This window comes from Lucilia cuprina, chromosome 6 (assembly GCF_022045245.1).
Source record: "Lucilia cuprina isolate Lc7/37 chromosome 6, ASM2204524v1, whole genome shotgun sequence".
NCBI lineage: Eukaryota > Metazoa > Arthropoda > Insecta > Diptera > Calliphoridae > Lucilia > Lucilia cuprina.
In genome coordinates, this window is record NC_060954.1 from 24,131,219 (window position 1) to 24,148,810 (window position 17,592).

At 30.7% G+C, this 17,592-nt stretch overlaps 1 protein-coding gene and 1 long non-coding RNA gene across 5 annotated transcripts in view; one reads left to right on the forward strand and one right to left on the reverse strand.

Annotated features, from left to right (window-relative positions):
* Positions 1 to 17,592, forward strand: part of LOC111688862 (serum response factor homolog) — a 307,273-nt gene that overhangs the window by 134,208 nt on the left and 155,473 nt on the right. The window contains exon 3 of one of the 3 annotated variants that reach the window (XM_046954247.1): positions 4,621 to 4,818. The exons of the other annotated variants lie outside the window; for them this stretch is intronic. Coding sequence (XP_046810203.1) covers positions 4,621 to 4,803 — 183 coding nt within the window. The 3' untranslated portion in view covers positions 4,804 to 4,818. Of the gene's footprint in view, positions 1 to 4,620; positions 4,819 to 17,592 lie in introns of those variants that run through there. 3 annotated transcript variants of the gene reach the window in all.
* LOC124420674 overlaps positions 1 to 17,592 on the reverse strand; it is a 112,076-nt gene that overhangs the window by 46,103 nt on the left and 48,381 nt on the right. The window lies entirely within an intron of this gene.

Sequence of the window (17,592 nt, forward strand, 5' to 3'; positions counted from 1 at the left end):
AAAGTCATTTTCTGAAGGGTACTTTGTATGGGGGGTAGGGTCAATTATGGACCGATCCTTATGAAATTCTATGAAAAGATTTATGTCCCCATAAAACATGTTTGTGCCTTATATGGGGCCTTATATGGGGGCTAGGCGAAATCGTGGACCGATATTGCCCATTTTCAATACCAAACAAACTGGATCAACTATAAGTATCTGTGCAAAATTTCACCTCGCTAGCTACTTCCGTTTGGACTCTATCGTGTTTTCAACAGACAGACAGACAGACGGACAGACGGACGGACATGGCTAGATCGCCTTAAAATCTAATAAGGACCCAGAATATATATACTTTTATGGGTCTTAGACGAATATTTCAATGTGTTACAAACGGAATGACAAAAACAATATACCCCCCATCTTTTTTGATGGTGGGTATAAAAACGATAAAGTGGTAACACTGAAATCAAAAACAAACAGCTGTTTACAAATACAAAAAAACTAAAATTTTATTAAAAAAAGTTTATTTATTAGTTTAAAATGTGGAATAAAGAAAATATAGAATTGAAAATTCAAAGAAATTAATTTGGTTTATTTCGCATTTTTAATTAATTTAATATTTTTTGATTTTTTTATCTTTTGACATTGTTATGTGTATTTGTTTTGATTGTTTTTTTTTTCGTTGCGAACATAAACTTATGACTTGCTGCAAAGATCTGTTCACAATCACTGTTACTACACTTTAGTAGGTACAATATACAACTTGATTGTGAATTGAACAATTATATTTACTTAAACGTTAATTATTTAAAAAATAACATTTAATCCAAAACAAAATAATATGATATTCAATAAACAAAACAAAATTCAATAATAATAATAAAAATAATAATAATAATAATAATAATAATAATATAATATAACAACATAATACGAAATTCAATACATTTTGATATAGGCAAAAACGAGGAGCTCCAACTTTTGACGTCACATCGCCTACTTTCCTTCCCCGTAGATTCAAGGGTTGAGCCACATTATCCTTACGTTGCCTGATCTGGACACCATTATACGGTAACGCTGGTTTTCAATAATTTTCATTATCCTTAGTTGCTGATGCGCCCTTCGTTTGGCCAGAATTTCTTTCACGTTAGTTCTTAACTGCAGTTGTGGCTGAGGATGGTGAGGATACTACGAAAATTAAGCCTGGAAATGCTGTTGATGACGCAGATTAGTTTTTTGGTGAGGAATATGGGGATGCTACTGATAATTTAGGAGAGGACAAGTGGTGGAGTTTGTGCGGACGCACATGAACTGGGATGAATTGGTGTTGGTGGTAATGGTATAAACCAGTCTCGGCCAGGGGTTTTGGGTATCATAAGGTGTTGTGAGGATGCACAGGGATATTGTGATGGAGATAGCGGTATAAACCAGTCGCGGCTTGGGGTTTTGGGTAACTCATTTGAAAGGTTTTTTCAAAGCATTGATATCCCAGATGACAATACTGGCACTCTTTGAGTTCGGATGATCTAATACCTCTACGCCGCGGTGGTGTCGGTGGATGATAATTTTCATTTTCCCAATCCAAGGATGATGGTGACCGAGGAGGGAGTGAAGAGGGTGGTGTCCCTGGACGTATGTTACCGCTTTGGTCATTCTCCCCAAAGAATCATCTAAAGATTTCTTCCATGTTTGGACGATCACATTCTTTAAGGATGTCTTCCACGTCTTCTAAACCAATACCTAGTTCTGACGGCGATGACGTTGGGTCGGAAGCGTCTCCGACAACGTTTACCAGTGTTGTGTTGGAATCTTGTTATACAAATGGTGGGGGTGTGGCACTTCTTCCTCACAGATATTATCCGGAGTTAAGCAAAAATCGACTAGTGGTGTTGGAGGTTGACTATCTTCCTCATCAGAAATATTTCTCGAATGGTCTTTAGGGGGAGAGTTATCAATTACGATTACTGGATCGTTGCTTTTTTGTGTTGTCATTCTGTAAGATAATTCATTTTGGTTTGAGCGGCCGCTTTGCTGACCGTGAAAAGGCTTTCCGCTTTTGTTGAATACGCACTCCCTTGCTGGTAGAAGGCAGATTGTCATCTTCCAGAAAAATGGTTTTTAGTTTTTTCGGCATTTCTTTCTCCATATTTTGGCGAAATTTTTGACGAGTATCTTCAACTTTTTGTTGATCATCATTAATATTTTTCTTTTTATTTCCACTTTAGATCTGTAAGAAAACAAAATAAGTAATTAATACACCCGTATCCATTTTTAAGGCTTATTAAATTTGTGACAGTGTCGCGTTATCATAATAAGATTTTATGTCAGTGAGATGTGCAGTGCGAATATCTCCGTTCTCGTATATCTCTTCACGGATTTTCACAATTACAGGGGACACCCTTGATGACATAAGGTCCACCATATTTTGGTGCGAGTTTTGACGCGAAACCGTTAATTGCCTTCGAGAGAGGATGCTGACGAACTAGTACTTGGTCACCAATATTTGGTTCCCATCTACGGCGTCGTAAATTATAACGGCGTTGCTGGGTTTGAGAAGCATTTTCTAGATTTCTTCGAACAATACATAAGATATCTTTTAGTTCATTGGCTCGTTCTTCCGGATTTTTGTTTCGTGATCCTGTACTTTTCGATGTAAATTGCGTGCCATTATCGGTAATTATCACCTTTGGTACCCCATAACGGGCCAGTATTCGTTCACGAAAGGCTTTCATGAGGCCCTCCGCCGTAGCTTTTCGTAAAGGTAATAACTCACACCATTTGGAGAAATTGTTGAAAAATACAATAACATCGTGTTCCCATGTTTACTCCTAGAGAGTGGAGACACAAAGTCTGCACAGATTGTAGCCCAAGGCTCTCCTGGAATTCGCGTGAGATATTTTGTATTTTTGGCATGATTCACAGCAGCAAATAAATCGGCATATATCTCTGCTCATTTGTCAACTCAATAATGTGAATCTACCTTATTAAGAGTTTTTGGGATCTCTAAATGGCCGCTGGCTGCATTGTCATGATTTTCTTGAATTACTCTTTCTCTTAATAGGGCTGCTACATATAATTTCCACGAAGTGTTGTCATCATCGTTAATAACTCACGAGAAGTGTTTGTAAAGCTGATTATTGATAATTGAATAATCGGAATATTTTCGGGGTTCTGTTGTACTTCCTCAAGTGTCGCTTTCAGCCATGAGCATGTTTATGCTTTCCACAGGCTGTCGTGATAATGCATCTGCTGCAATATTTTGTTTTCCTCTCCTGTATTGCCAGTTGAATTATTTATTGTATTTAGCCATTTCAAAGACAGATAGTCATAACCTTCCAAGTACGGCCTTATTTTGCGTATTCCCCATACTTTAGCCAGACATTCCTTTTCTGTTGCGGAGTAGTTTTTTCTGCGCCATTCAAATGTCGGCTTACATATGCTATTACTTTCTCGGTTTCGTTTAAAGTTTGTGTTAGAACAGCGCCAAGTCCACAGTCACATGCATCGGTTTGCAGCACGAACGGTAAAGTGAAGTCAGGGCAGGATAGGACTGATTCCTCTCTTAGCTTTCGTTTAAGTAACTCAAATGCCTGCTGTTGTTCATCTCCCCATTTCCAGTGCTTACCCTTCCTTAAGAGTTGGGTAAGTGGTTTTGAAATTGTTGGAAAATTGAGTACAAAACGCCGATACCAAGAAGTGACTCCCAAGAATCTTCTTACTTCTTTGACACTCGATGGGGAAGGCATTTCTTCATTTATGGCCGCCACTTTACTAGGATCTGTCAGGATTCCGTCTTGGGCGACCACATTACCAAGATATTTCGTCTGCGTTTTGAAAAATTCACACTTCTCTGGATTTAGGTTTGCTGCTCTTAAAGTAGTTCCAATCATAATAATGTTATCTAAATAGTCGAAAGCGAGCAATTAATTTCTTTACCTCAACATCTATGAAGGCTTGCATAGCCTATATATATATATATATATATATATATATAATATATATATAATATATATAATATATATATATATATATATATATATATATATTATATATATATATATTATATATATATAATATATAATATATATATATATATATATATATATATATATATATATATATATATATATTATATATCGTGCTATATACAGACGGGCGGGCAGACAGAATATACATATATACTTTTGTGGGTCTATGACCAATATTTTGATGTGTTACAAATGGAATAACAAAATCAATACACCCCCATCTTTTGATGGTGTAAGTAATATTAAACATTTTCTGCATTTTACTGTAAGACCTAACAACCGTGTATAAATAGAATAATACAATAATTTACTCATAACTTTTGAATTTTTGGAAATTTGTACCAAGGTTAGTACTATAGGATAGTAGACAAGACACAAATTTTCAGCTTTAGTCAAGACCAGCCGGAGTCAGTGGGGGTCAAAGTTGGAATTTTTGTCATACAGGGTTGCATTCAAATGGGTGTAACTCTTACCTTGGTCCTAGTAAAAATTGCGTGTTAAAAATTCAACGAAACATCTTTTTACCCTTAATAAAAATATGGGAACTCAATTAAAGATAGATGTGACTTTTTTCTGTAATATATGACATAAAAGTAAAATTTTATTACAGATTTCGATATTTGACGTTGGCAGAAGTCACATGGTGTCCGATGATAACCAGGATAATATAATTAAACAGGTGGTCATTGAACCGCATTCAGCGGATAATTTACATTCTGATGAAAATGGTAGTGGACTCCCACAAAATTTGCATTTCTTACACAACCTTGCGAAGTTTAAATGCGTAAATTAGGATCGGACTGCTCTGATCTGAATGTACACGCAGAGAAGAAACTTGGTTATTCTAACCATGTTCTAATAGCAACATATTATGGTTAAAATTATGATTATTGTAACAATTTTAAAATATCATATTATTACAGTTACCATACACTGTTTGTTATACATGACTGTATTACGATCCAAAATGTCGTTAAAAATATGTATTAAAATCAAATCAGTAAAATTACAGATTCTAAAAAAGTAAAAAGTAACAACATATAATACATGACACGATTTACAAATTTCAATCAACGATATAAGTATAAAAACATAAGTTCATTATTATATACATAGTGAAATACTTATACATATAATGTTATAAACCAAATGAGAATTATCTTAACCCATTTTATTGTCGCGTAAAAACATTTTTCAGTGAATCATACTCAAATTTATAATTGCCATTGATTACAGTAACAGCAATATTTTTTAAATAGATTTAAAATAACAATTATATTTATTGAAGAAGCCAAAATGTTACAACAAGCATTAGAGGATATTTGAGATAATTTTTCTGCTAATTTAAAAATTGATTGTATAATGTCATAAACACCAACACCATCGCATTCGCCATCTCCCTTGATATTAAGGAGGAAAATATAAACATTTCACCAATTAAAATAATACCATATAAGATTCATCCTGTTCAACATTATAATGTAAACAGAAATGAAAGTGCAGATTGTTCAAAAATGGGAAAATTGACAATGGCATCACTGTATATTTCCTAGATATAGATTACTCCGATTGTTCCGATTTGCCTCCTCATGTACAGTTTGAGAACTTTTTCGATGACGATTTATTACATATGATATGTCAGAAGAGAAACAATTATGCGGTATACTGTGGAAGGGTTAATCCATATATAAAAGTATAGGAAAAGTATTGGTCAACGGAAAGTGATCTTAAAAATTAAATGGTAAGCGATGCTATGCGGTGGAATCGTTTTGATACAATATTTCGCAGTGTACATTTTATAAAAGCTAAACCACTTCGTTTTAGTTACAAAATGTGGAGACTAATTACTTCTTTAAGATATTTAATAAATTTTGAGATGTACCAAAGGTCAAATCCGCGGAAAGAGCATAAATCCATTATTCTGCATGTTTGACGAATTCGGTTAAAATAGAAATTTTATTCCAAAATCATGTCCACGTCCTAAAGATAAAAGAATGGGTCGACAATGCGGTTGTATGTGTGGCATCTACTAAAAATGGAAACTACCTATCACCAAAGTTGAAAGGTTTTCCCGAATTCAAAGAAAAAACATAATAGTTCCCCTACCTCAATCTATATCCGAATATAATCATCATATGGGAGAAACTGACAGAATGGACCAGAATGTAAATACCTACAGAATTTGAGCACGCGGAAAGAAATTATGGTTTTCTATATTCATATGGCTTATAGATACTCATAAAGGAAAAAAACGTCGTTGTATTTTAACTGTTAATCGCATCATATTTCTAATTGTACAAAGTGTGATGTTGGTTTACGCATAAAATGTTTCAAAATAATTGAACTTTTTAAAACTATTTATTTTTAATTTTTTTATTAATTAATTTTTAATGTGAGAAACACTTTTATTTTATTTTGTTATGCTCTGAATTTAATAAATATTGATCTTTAATTTTTTTACATAATATAATAACTTTGTTTTACTTAAAACAAGTAACATTTCTATATTCAGCATACATCTCCACACGCACATGTGCATCTTTATCCAATTCACAGTGTTGTTGTTGCTTTTTTAACAAAGCGTGAAAAAAATGTGGCTTTTTTGATGAAATTTTCAGAGCTTGTCTCGGATTTTTGCTCATATCTCCGTTATTTACCGACCGATTTTGCTGATTTTAAATAGCGAAAATCGAAATATCGAAAGCATGTCTAACTGAATTATTGAAGATTCGGATCTTGCCCATATCTGGGGACCTCTAAAGACTGATTTCAACAAACAGACAGGCGGACATGGCTAAATCGACTCCGCTATCTATAAGGATCCAGAATATATATACTTCATAGGGTCGGAAAATTATATTATAGAAATTACAAACGGAATTACAAACTTATATATACCCTTCTCATGAAGGTGAAGGGTATAAAAATGGGACAAAAATTCGTGAGCAATGCCCACTAAAATCAACATTCTCAATCACTGGTAGGGAACTAAGGACACTTTCAAATTTAATTCTATTTAATTCACATTTTGTATATTTTATTCATATGGGAGGAGCAATGTTCCCCATTGGTAGTCCGCCAATTTATTACCCAAAATATTTACATGGATGTTAAAGATCTTTATTAAAAAATTTGAAGATTCTAACTTTAATAGTTTGCCAGATAAGCGATTTTTTGTATTTAATTCATATGTGAGATGCCACGCCCCTAATGCCAGTCTGCCCCTTTTACCTTAAATAATAATATTGACACTATAGTGGTTGCGACAAAATTTGAGAACTCTTTCTGTTATATTTTCTCAGATGTACTGATTTAATATTTTCTTCATATGGAAGGTGCCACGCCCACTATAGGCATTCCGTCTACTTTGTCTAAAAATATTCTTCTCTATGTCAAAGTTGTCCATACAAAATTTGAGGACTCCAATTTTTGCAGTTCTGAGATATACAACTTCTAATACTAAATTTTAATGACGTCGCCCACTATTGCTAGTCCTCCAATTTTTTCACCAAATAATCATATGGATGTCAAAATTATCCATAAGGATAATTATCTAAACATACATAACGAAAAACACAGAAAAACAAAACCAAAACAGAATTCGCAAAAAGAAAACGAAACCAAAATACATAACTCAATGAAGCCAACAGCATACAACAACACATACAAAACAACCCAGTAAACAATTTTTTCAGACATGTCTGATGTCAGAAATTTACTGAAATAATTCTTATACTTTATCAGATATTTATCCGACATCTATCAGATTTTCTTATATTTGATCAGACTTTCGTACGAAATGTCGAAAGAATGTTACACATGATATCAGACATTTGTCCGACTTCAATCAGAAAATTCCTTCAGAATTTCCCCAAAAATTTACATCAGATTTCGTACCGAATTCTGACCGACAACTCTGCACATTTTTCCTAATTTCCTACAACAAAAATTTCCGAAATCCGAGAAACCTTTCACACGATTTTCGTAACGAATTCTGACGGAATTCGGATAGGAAATCGGCAACTTGTGCAGACTGTCGGTACGAATTCGTAACGAATTCAGCAAAAATTGTTTAATGGGTTTTTTGACGAAATTTTCAGAGGTTGTATTGGATTTTTGCTCATATCTCCGTTATTTATAGATCGATTTTGCTGATTTTAAATAGCGAATAGCGATCTTCTCGAAAGCATGTCTAACAGAATTTTGAAGATTCGGATCTCGCTTATATCTGGGGTCCTCTAAAAACTGATTTAAACAGACAGACGGACATGGCTTAATCGACTCCGCTATCTATAAGGATATACTTTATACGGTCGGAAAATTATATTATAGAAATTACAAACGGAATGACAAACTTATATATACCCTTCTCACGAAGATGAAGGGTATAATTATGTTTTCAAATGCTGTGATTTTTTTTTGCAAAAATAAAAAAATATTAATATTGTACATTGACTTGATATAAAAATAAACTAAACTAAGCTATTTTAAATGCCTATAGTGAATTCCACAGACATTTCGATCACTTTAAAGAAATAATAATAAATATATAAAATAATGTGTTATAAACTTGAAATATTTGAGGTCATAGGTCAATATAATACGTTTTTTGAAATATATCCTTTTTCATACATCCTACAAATTTAGAAGTTATTACAAAATTTGTAGAAAATTAAATGTACTGCATTTTGGTTTCAGACATTTCTATTATCAGCAGTTTTGGAGTTATAGTCATTTTTTGTTCATTAAAGATATGTTTTCTAACCTCTAACGTCATAGAAACCACATAAAGGAGTATACTCCTGGTTTGAAAAAAATCGAAGAGGAAAAACATTTAAAGCTGCTTTTTTTCGTCGATTTATTTTGGAATTACCCTATAGTTTCCAACCTAGTTCATTTTGCTATGCATTGAAAAACATTCCTAATTTTATTACAATTTTTTTATTTACAAAATTTTAAATTTGGAAGGAAATTGCAAAAAATAAAACATTTTTTTTAATTATCAGAGTATTTTCTGAAATATAAAATTAGCGATAACTATTTTAAAATGCGCTAATGGTCTTTATAAATGTTGTCTAATTGGTACTTATTTTATTTGAAAATACCTTAACCCAGATTTTTGAAATTTTATTATTGTAAACTGCTATACTGAAAATAATTAACGTTTTCATATTTATTATGTGTAATTATTATCCAATCCATCCACTAAATATCCAGTTCTTAAAAATTTTTGATTTTGCTCATATATATGGGAAATTCTTTTTTTGTTTTAGATTTAAAAAATCAACTTTATACATTAAATATTTCTTTTGTTTAATATTTTGAAAATTAAGTAATGACGAATTTTTATTAGCAAGACTTGAAAGAATACGTCCATAAAATTTTGTGGTCGAGTGTATTTCCATGTTGGAGAAAAAAACACTCAAAGTTAAAATTTCTGAAAAATGTGACTGAAAACAAGTAGTTTTTTAAATTTTGCATGTCGAAAGCATAAAACCGCGATAAAATATTAGCATGCAAAGATGTTAGAGCGAATAAAAAAAAATTTTACTTTAGCGAATTTTCGCATTATAAACAATTTTTAAATTCTGAATCTTTATATAGAAAGAATTGATTTGCAACGAAAAACGAATTCAGCCTATCGTGGACTGAATTCGTGGAATTAGAGCTAGAAAATTTAAATTTAACATGAAGAACATTTAGAGAAAAATGGTCGGACTTTGCATCTTGGAAACTATTATAATATTAAAATTTTTCATAGATTATATTAAAATCTAAATTAACGTTTGGAAAAATTGGAGAACTTGCAATAAATTGCGTGGCATCCCCAATCTTATATACCCACCATCAAACCTCGTTTGACTAGAATAAAACTTACTTATGTCGAATTTCATCTATATACTTGTATTTTTAGGCCAGTTATAAGCGTTTGAGGGTCAATTATGGGTCGATCCTCAAAATATTTGCTAGACAGAATTTGGTTCGTGTTAAATTTATTTGTGTCGAATTTCATCGCTACACTCGTATTTTTAAGCTATTAATGAGCTTTGCAGTCATTTTCTGAAGGGGACCTTACATGGGGGAAGGGTCAATCATGGACTGATCTTCATAAAATTTTTTAGATAAATTTTGACTCGTATGAAACTTACTTATGTCGAATTTCATCTATATACTAGTATTTTTAAGCCAGTAATGAGCGTTAAAGTCATTTTCTGAAGGGAACCTTATATGGGGGGTAGTGTCAATTATGGACCGATCCTCATAAAATTTTGCATAGTGATTTTGGTCCATAAAAACTAATTTATGTCGAATTTCATCGCTATATTCGTATTTTTAAACAAGTTATGACTGTCAAAGCTGCTTTTCGATGGGCCACTTGTATGGGGGCTATCCGGAAACGTGTACCGATAATGCCTATTTTCAATACCAAACAAACCTTATCTATAAGAAATATTTGTGTGAAATTTCAACCATCTAGCTCTTTTCATTCTATCGTTCTATCGTGCTTTCAACAGACAGAGAGACAGACATGGCAGTACTTTTAGAATGAATTCAACTAATATTTTATGCGGATCACTCACTCCGTATCAACACCGATGTATTTTTTCCCAAAAAGCTTTAGCTCACTGCTCTGCAATCGCAACATATTGTAGAAAATAAACAGTCGAAAACACTTATTATGTTTTTAAAATTAAACATCATATTATATATGATGTCTCTGCTTTTATTCGACCTTTTATAGCTAAAAGTGCTCCTATTTTAGCTAAGGGGATACCAACGTGCAACACTAGTTTGTATTCAAAGGGGTTAATGAAGAAAGGGAAGTAGCAAAATACACAAAAATCGTATTTTAAGTTTCTTTTATATTTCCTTTCCTTTATTTCTATTTTGCAGTGAAGATCGTGTGCATTTTTTGAATGAATCAATCAATGCATGAATCAGTGTTTCCACTTGAAATATTTTGAATTTTATTTTCATCATATTTAATAAATATTAGCTGTTTAAGTTAAAGTGATTTTAATTAAAAATTTTAAATAGTTGAATAAATAACTAAAAAATAGCAATATTTCTCAATTAAACATATATTTTCATAATCAATTTTGTGCTATTTCGCTAAATTTGTATTAATTATTAAAGTATATTTTTTAAACACAGCGTTGCTTAATTAGCACGCACACAGAAATAATATGCACAATTTTTTTCTTAACAATCGTTTACTTAAATATAATTTAAATTTTTAAAAACATTTTTGTTTTGGATTTGTTTGATTTTTACACAGAAGGAAAATATATTCTAACAAATACTTTATTGAAATAAATTTAATTTTCAATAAATATTTTTACTGATTCAATTAATGTTTTTGTTTGACTTATATTTTTTGGTCAGCATATGGAATACAACAATAAAACAAGTTTTGGAATGTACTAAAATGAGTTTATATAATTCTTATTTGGTTTATAACATTTATTCATAAACAACACTTTATTTTAAAAAAGTTTTATAAAACAAAATTTCCATACGAAATCGTTTATAAAATAAAATTTGTTTAAGAATATGGGGGTTAATGTATAAGTGTATCAGTTTTCACAGTACAAAGTAGTATATTTGCATAGATTCAATAAGAAATTGTATTGTAATTGTGTATTATAATTGCCAAAATACAATAAATTATTTATCAATACAAATAACTTGCGTTATTGTTGAAGTAAGATAATTGTCTGGAAATGTTGCGAATATTTATTAATGTTTTTCGTAAATAGTAAGTTATTTTCATCCGAAAAATCCTTAATTTTTTCAATAAAGTATTTACGAATTTGAGTACTTGATTTTACGAATTTCATATTAATTAATGAATTTTTTGTTTAAATTTAATTTTTTTCTGTGCAAACGTAACCAGTGTAGCCATTTTAGCATTTTTGAAGCTAGATTTCGCAATTTTATTTTGATTTATCTGTAATATTTTAATTTAGCATTTTTTTTAATATACAAAAACATAAAAAAACAATATACACGCCTGGTTCTAAATCGACACCAAATTTTTAATAACATCCATTATCAAGTATATACATTAGACCGATTCACTTTGTATGGAAAGCTAAAACGTGTTTTTGTTACCACCCAAAAATTTACCTTGCTTTGTTTTATGATGATTCCCAAAATATTTTAAGTCTAGCGATTAAGGTTCGAGAGCTGGACCAAATTAAAATAAGGTATTTTGGAATTATTTTTTTTTAATTTTTATTTTGTTTTGAAACAAAATATCCAATATCGTTTAAAAGGCTTTTTACTAATGATACCACATATCTTTTGTTTAAGAAATACTGTCATTGATAGACTAGAAATAATTTTTAAGAGGGTTTAAAGGGGAGTAGGGCAAAATATGGCCCTATCCTTAAAAATGTTGGTAGGGGGAGTTAAGTCTTCTTTTATATTATTTATGTAGAATTTAAAAGTGTTATTAGTGTTTGTAAGTGAATTTTGACCTTTAAGTCATTTTCTGAAGGTGAGTTTTTATGGGGGATAGGGTCAAATAAAGCCCTATCATTACAAAAATCGGTAGTGTCATTTAAAGTTCTATAAAATTAAGTTTTGTCGACTTTTGTTGACATAATAGATCACTTTATTAATTATAAGCCAAAAGGCCCTATTTGGGGGGTACGGTTGTATGGGGGCTTGTCGAAATAATGGACCGATTTTAACCATTTTCAATAGGCTTTGTCATTGGGCCAAGAGAAGCGTGTGTGCCAAATTTCATCAAATTATCTTGAAAATTGCCTGTACCTTGCGCACAAGATTTACATGGACAGCCAGTAAGCCAGACGGACGGACGGACATAGCTTAATCGACTCAGAAAATGATTCTAAGCCGATTGGTATACTTTAAGGTGTAGGACGAATATTTTTGTATGTTACAAACATCAGCACAAACCCAATATACCCTCCCCACTAAAGTGGTGTAGGGTATAAAAATAGAAGCATTGACACGCCCACGTGTTTGTACATTTTTCATAAAAATATTTTGAAACAAGTAAAAAGTTATAGTATATGAATAAAATGTGATTTAGTTTTATAATAAAGCATTTAAGTTGAATTGTACCTTGCCTCAGATGTACTAAAGCCATTTACTGTTTAATAAAACTGTGGATATTTAAGTAAAATTTTGATGGGGGCTTTTTAGAGGGGCTAGGGTAAAATGAGGCCCTATAATAATAAAAGTAAAGTCATAATAAATCAGGGAGATCAAGACTAGAATACAACTTGGTTTTGCAGCTTTTTGTCGAGATACGAGTATATTAAACATAATTATGAACTTAAAAGGCCTATTTGTTGGGTTCAGATCTATGGGGCCTAGGAGAAATAATGGACCGATGTTAACTTTTTTCAATAGGCATCGTCTACAGTACCATAAAAGATCATTTGCCAAATTTCATTAAATTGTCTCCAAAATTGCGACCTGTAGTTTGATTACAAAGTTTACAAGTTCTATTCGGGGGATCAGTTGTATGGGGGCTAGGTGAAATAATGGACCGATATTAATCATTTTCACTAGGCTTCGTCTACGGTATAATAGAAAATTTCATTAAATTATCTCCAAAAATGCGACCTGTAGTTCGATTACAATGTTTACAAGCCCTATTCGGGGGTACATCTGTATGGGGGCTATGTGAAATAATGGACCGATCTTAACCATTTTCTATAGGGTTCGTCCCAGGGACAATAGAAGATCATGTACCAAATTCCATTCAATTATCTTCAAAATTGCGGCCTGTAGTTTGATTACAGGGTTTACATGGACGGACAGACATAGCTAAATCGACTCAGAAAATGATTCTTAGCCGATTGGTATACTTTAAGGGACCAATATTATTGTGCGTTACAAACATCAGCACAAACCCAATATACCCTCCCCACTAAAGTGGTGTAGGGTATAAAAAATTGGAATATATGTGTTTGGTATCACTATTATTATTTCAAAACAAGTAGGAAAGTATAGTCGGGCATGGCCGAATTTTAAAATTTTTATTTTTTATAAGAAACTTTTATGTTGAATATTACCATAATTCCAAAATATTTAAGCAATTTATTGATAAAAAAAAACTAAAATTTCTAAATGAGGCTTTATATAGGTCAAATATGGGCCGATCCTCGGTAAATTTGGGAAAAGGATATATTTTTAAATAACAGTTAGTTTTGTTGAGTTTCATTGCGATACAAATGGTTACAAGTCAATAATAATAGTTAAATATATCACGTTTATACTCTGTAACGTTTTTGCTTGTACCTTTCTTATCGAAAAGATCAAAAATTTTAAGAACTTTCTCCCTTATTACTGTTTTTCCGCAAATAAATACTCAAAATAGTGCATTTGTCAAAATGCACTATTATAAATAAGAGATGATTAAGTGAATTGTATTAACTCACACGTAATCATTATTTAATAACAATATTCATAAGACGGTAATTCCACAGACATTTCGACCACTTCAAATTTTCATCCCTTTCGATTTAGTTATACATCGAAACATACATTATGCTCTTAATCCCAAAGTTATTCAGTCATTTTTAATTTTGAACAAAAATACCCGAGATGTTCTACTTTTGAGACCCATAAAAAATTAACCGAATAAGTTAAGGATCTAATTTATACGCCATAGAAACAGCATTAAGGAGTAGAATATATGCTCCTCATTAAAAAAACGCAGGGGACAAAAATTTAAAACAGCATTTTTTTGTCGATTTATTTTGGAATTACCCAAAAATAAAATTTTGCATTTTTATACCCTTCACCTTCGTGAGAAGGGTATATATATATAAGTTTGTCATTCCGTTTGTAATTTCTATAATATAATTTTCCGACCCTATAAAGTATATATATTCTGTCTGTCTGTTGAAATCACTTTTTAGAGGACCCCAGATATCGGCGAGATCCGAATCTTCAATAATTCTATTAGACATGCTTTCGAGCTATTTAAATCAGCAAAATCGGTCGGTAATTAACGGAGATATGAGCAAAAATCCGATAAAAGATGTATATAATACACTATGGTGAGGGATATATAAGATTCGGCACAGCCGAATATTACACACTTACTTGTTTATATTAATATTAAAAAAATATAAAGAGAAAATTTTAAATTAAAAAGCAAATATACATAAGACATATATATGGTTTTGGTTTTATTTGGTTTTATTCGAATATATGTTATTAAACAATTGCCACTTTGTTAGTTTTTGTGAAGACAATTAATCACGCATTCCTCTCTAATTCATAAAAATTAATAACGGAATATAAAAAGTGTCAAATTAATGAAAGAAACAAAAATAAAATTATTTGACAATTTGAAATTATTTAAATCCAATGAATGCATAAAATATGAAAAACCAATATCATTAACATGATTTGAACCCGGAACCCTTCTTATACAAATCATGTACACTATCACAGCACTAATTACTACCTATAAATGTTATCGCAGTAATATTATTTATTCGTATTGTAAAATATTGGAATTTAAAAAAATATTATATTAAGGAGACGAAGAAATAACAAAACAAGAAAAAATTGCGAACAAACTAAATAATTTGACAAAGTGCAACTATTTAAATGCAGTTCAAACAAAAAAAAATAACTATGAAAAATCCTATACAATAAACAGGATTTGAACGTGGAACCTCTCGCATATTTAATATGTGATATAAAAAAATCGTATTTTCGAATGCTGTTAATACCAAAATTATTAAAATGAAATTTAAATTTTTTATTGTTGTAAGTTATTTAAAATTTATTATTTTTTATTTTTTTTAATTGTTTTAATATGGAAAATATTGTGCAATTTTTGTCATAGTCAGCCATATTACATTTAAGCTATTTAATTTAAAATGTGTCTATTTAACTTTTCAAACATTCAATTTATATCACTTTTAATTAAAAATAACTTACTCATTAATTATTAATTTTTTGTTCTATGAGCATGTAAATTGTATTGAAATTGGAAAATTTTGGCTTGTAAGTAAAACCCTTTTTTCGAAATAGCCAATTTTTTAATCTATTAGATAACTAAACGAAGTACTAAAAACATTAATAAAGCATATAAGTTTTTTATTTGTTATCAAAATTGCGTTGGGTTTTATGAAAAAATATCGTATTATTAAATTTTTAAATTGCCTTAATTTTGAAAAAAATAGATATATACTGCATGAAACTTAAAAAATATAAAATATTCTTTTCAGAATCATTTTTGCATTTGGTTATACTACGAACATATGCTTATTATAGATATATTAAATTTTGTAAATACTAAAATGTATACTCATAAATGTTAAAAACTAAACTTTTTAATAATTCTTTTAAAAATGTAATTTTGGCGAATTTTTTTAATATGACTTTTCAAATGCATTATTTTATCAAACAATTTTGCTTAAATTAAAAAAGAAAATTTTATTTTTTTGCTTATTCAGTTAGGACATTTTACTAGCTTTCCAAATATATAAACTTCATCAATATTCTCCATACAAAAAAAATAATTTTGCTTATGGGACAAAGCACAGTTATGACTGATTAAACTGTATTTCGCGGGCAACTTGTAGATTAAAACATCGGCCGATGTTGACCAATTTTCAATGCCAAACAAACTGTAGCAATAGAGAATATTTGTGCAAAATTTCAGCTCCCTAGCTCTTTTAAACTCTATCGTGCTTTGAGCAGACAGACGTACGGACATGGCTAGGTCGACTTTTAATTTAAGATGGACCCAGAATATATAAACATATGTGGATTTATGTCCAATATTTCGAAGCGAACTGACATAATCAATATACCTCCTATCTTTTTGATGGCGGCTATAAAAATTAGAAAATTTGTGTGCTGCTTTACCAACACAAATAAAACTATGGTAGCCTATGGTAGTATGTGTTTCAGCACCTCTGATATACACATATGTAGGTGAAATTCTGCTTTATGCACTTTTATGCAAATCATAGGGTTTCTTACATGTTACACAAAGAGTTGTAATGTAAATGAACTTAAAAAATAGCATGTTTTGGCATTTTAAAATTAATTTAGCAATTTTTCTAGCATTAACCTGCTCACACTGAACTTAACAAGTCGTTTTTGTAAATTTTACATAAGAAACAAAAAACTTCACAACTTTTTTGTATTTTATATTTTTTAACATCTATAAACATAGTTAGTTTTCTTCTTTTTTAATATCGGTTGTAAAACAATTTAAAAAATGTCGCACGCCTTTTGAGACTCCATCTAAACGCACAGAAAAAAATTAAAACCCACAACATTGGTTTCAAAACTTATATGCAGATCTCTAAAACCAATACTGCACAATTTACTACATTATTAAGAAAGAAATTCAATAAAAAATAGTAGTAAGTATATAATAAAATTATTAAAGAATATTAATGCATATGTATAATATTAAAAGTTTTTTCCTTTCTGCCGAATATGAATCTAAAATCATGTTAAAATGCTTCTGGGAGAAGTACAGTAAACTTGCTGAATATTATAAAAATATATCGCTTTATTTAAAAAGTTTATTAAGCTACGTTCACACTTATCAAATGTTTGACGA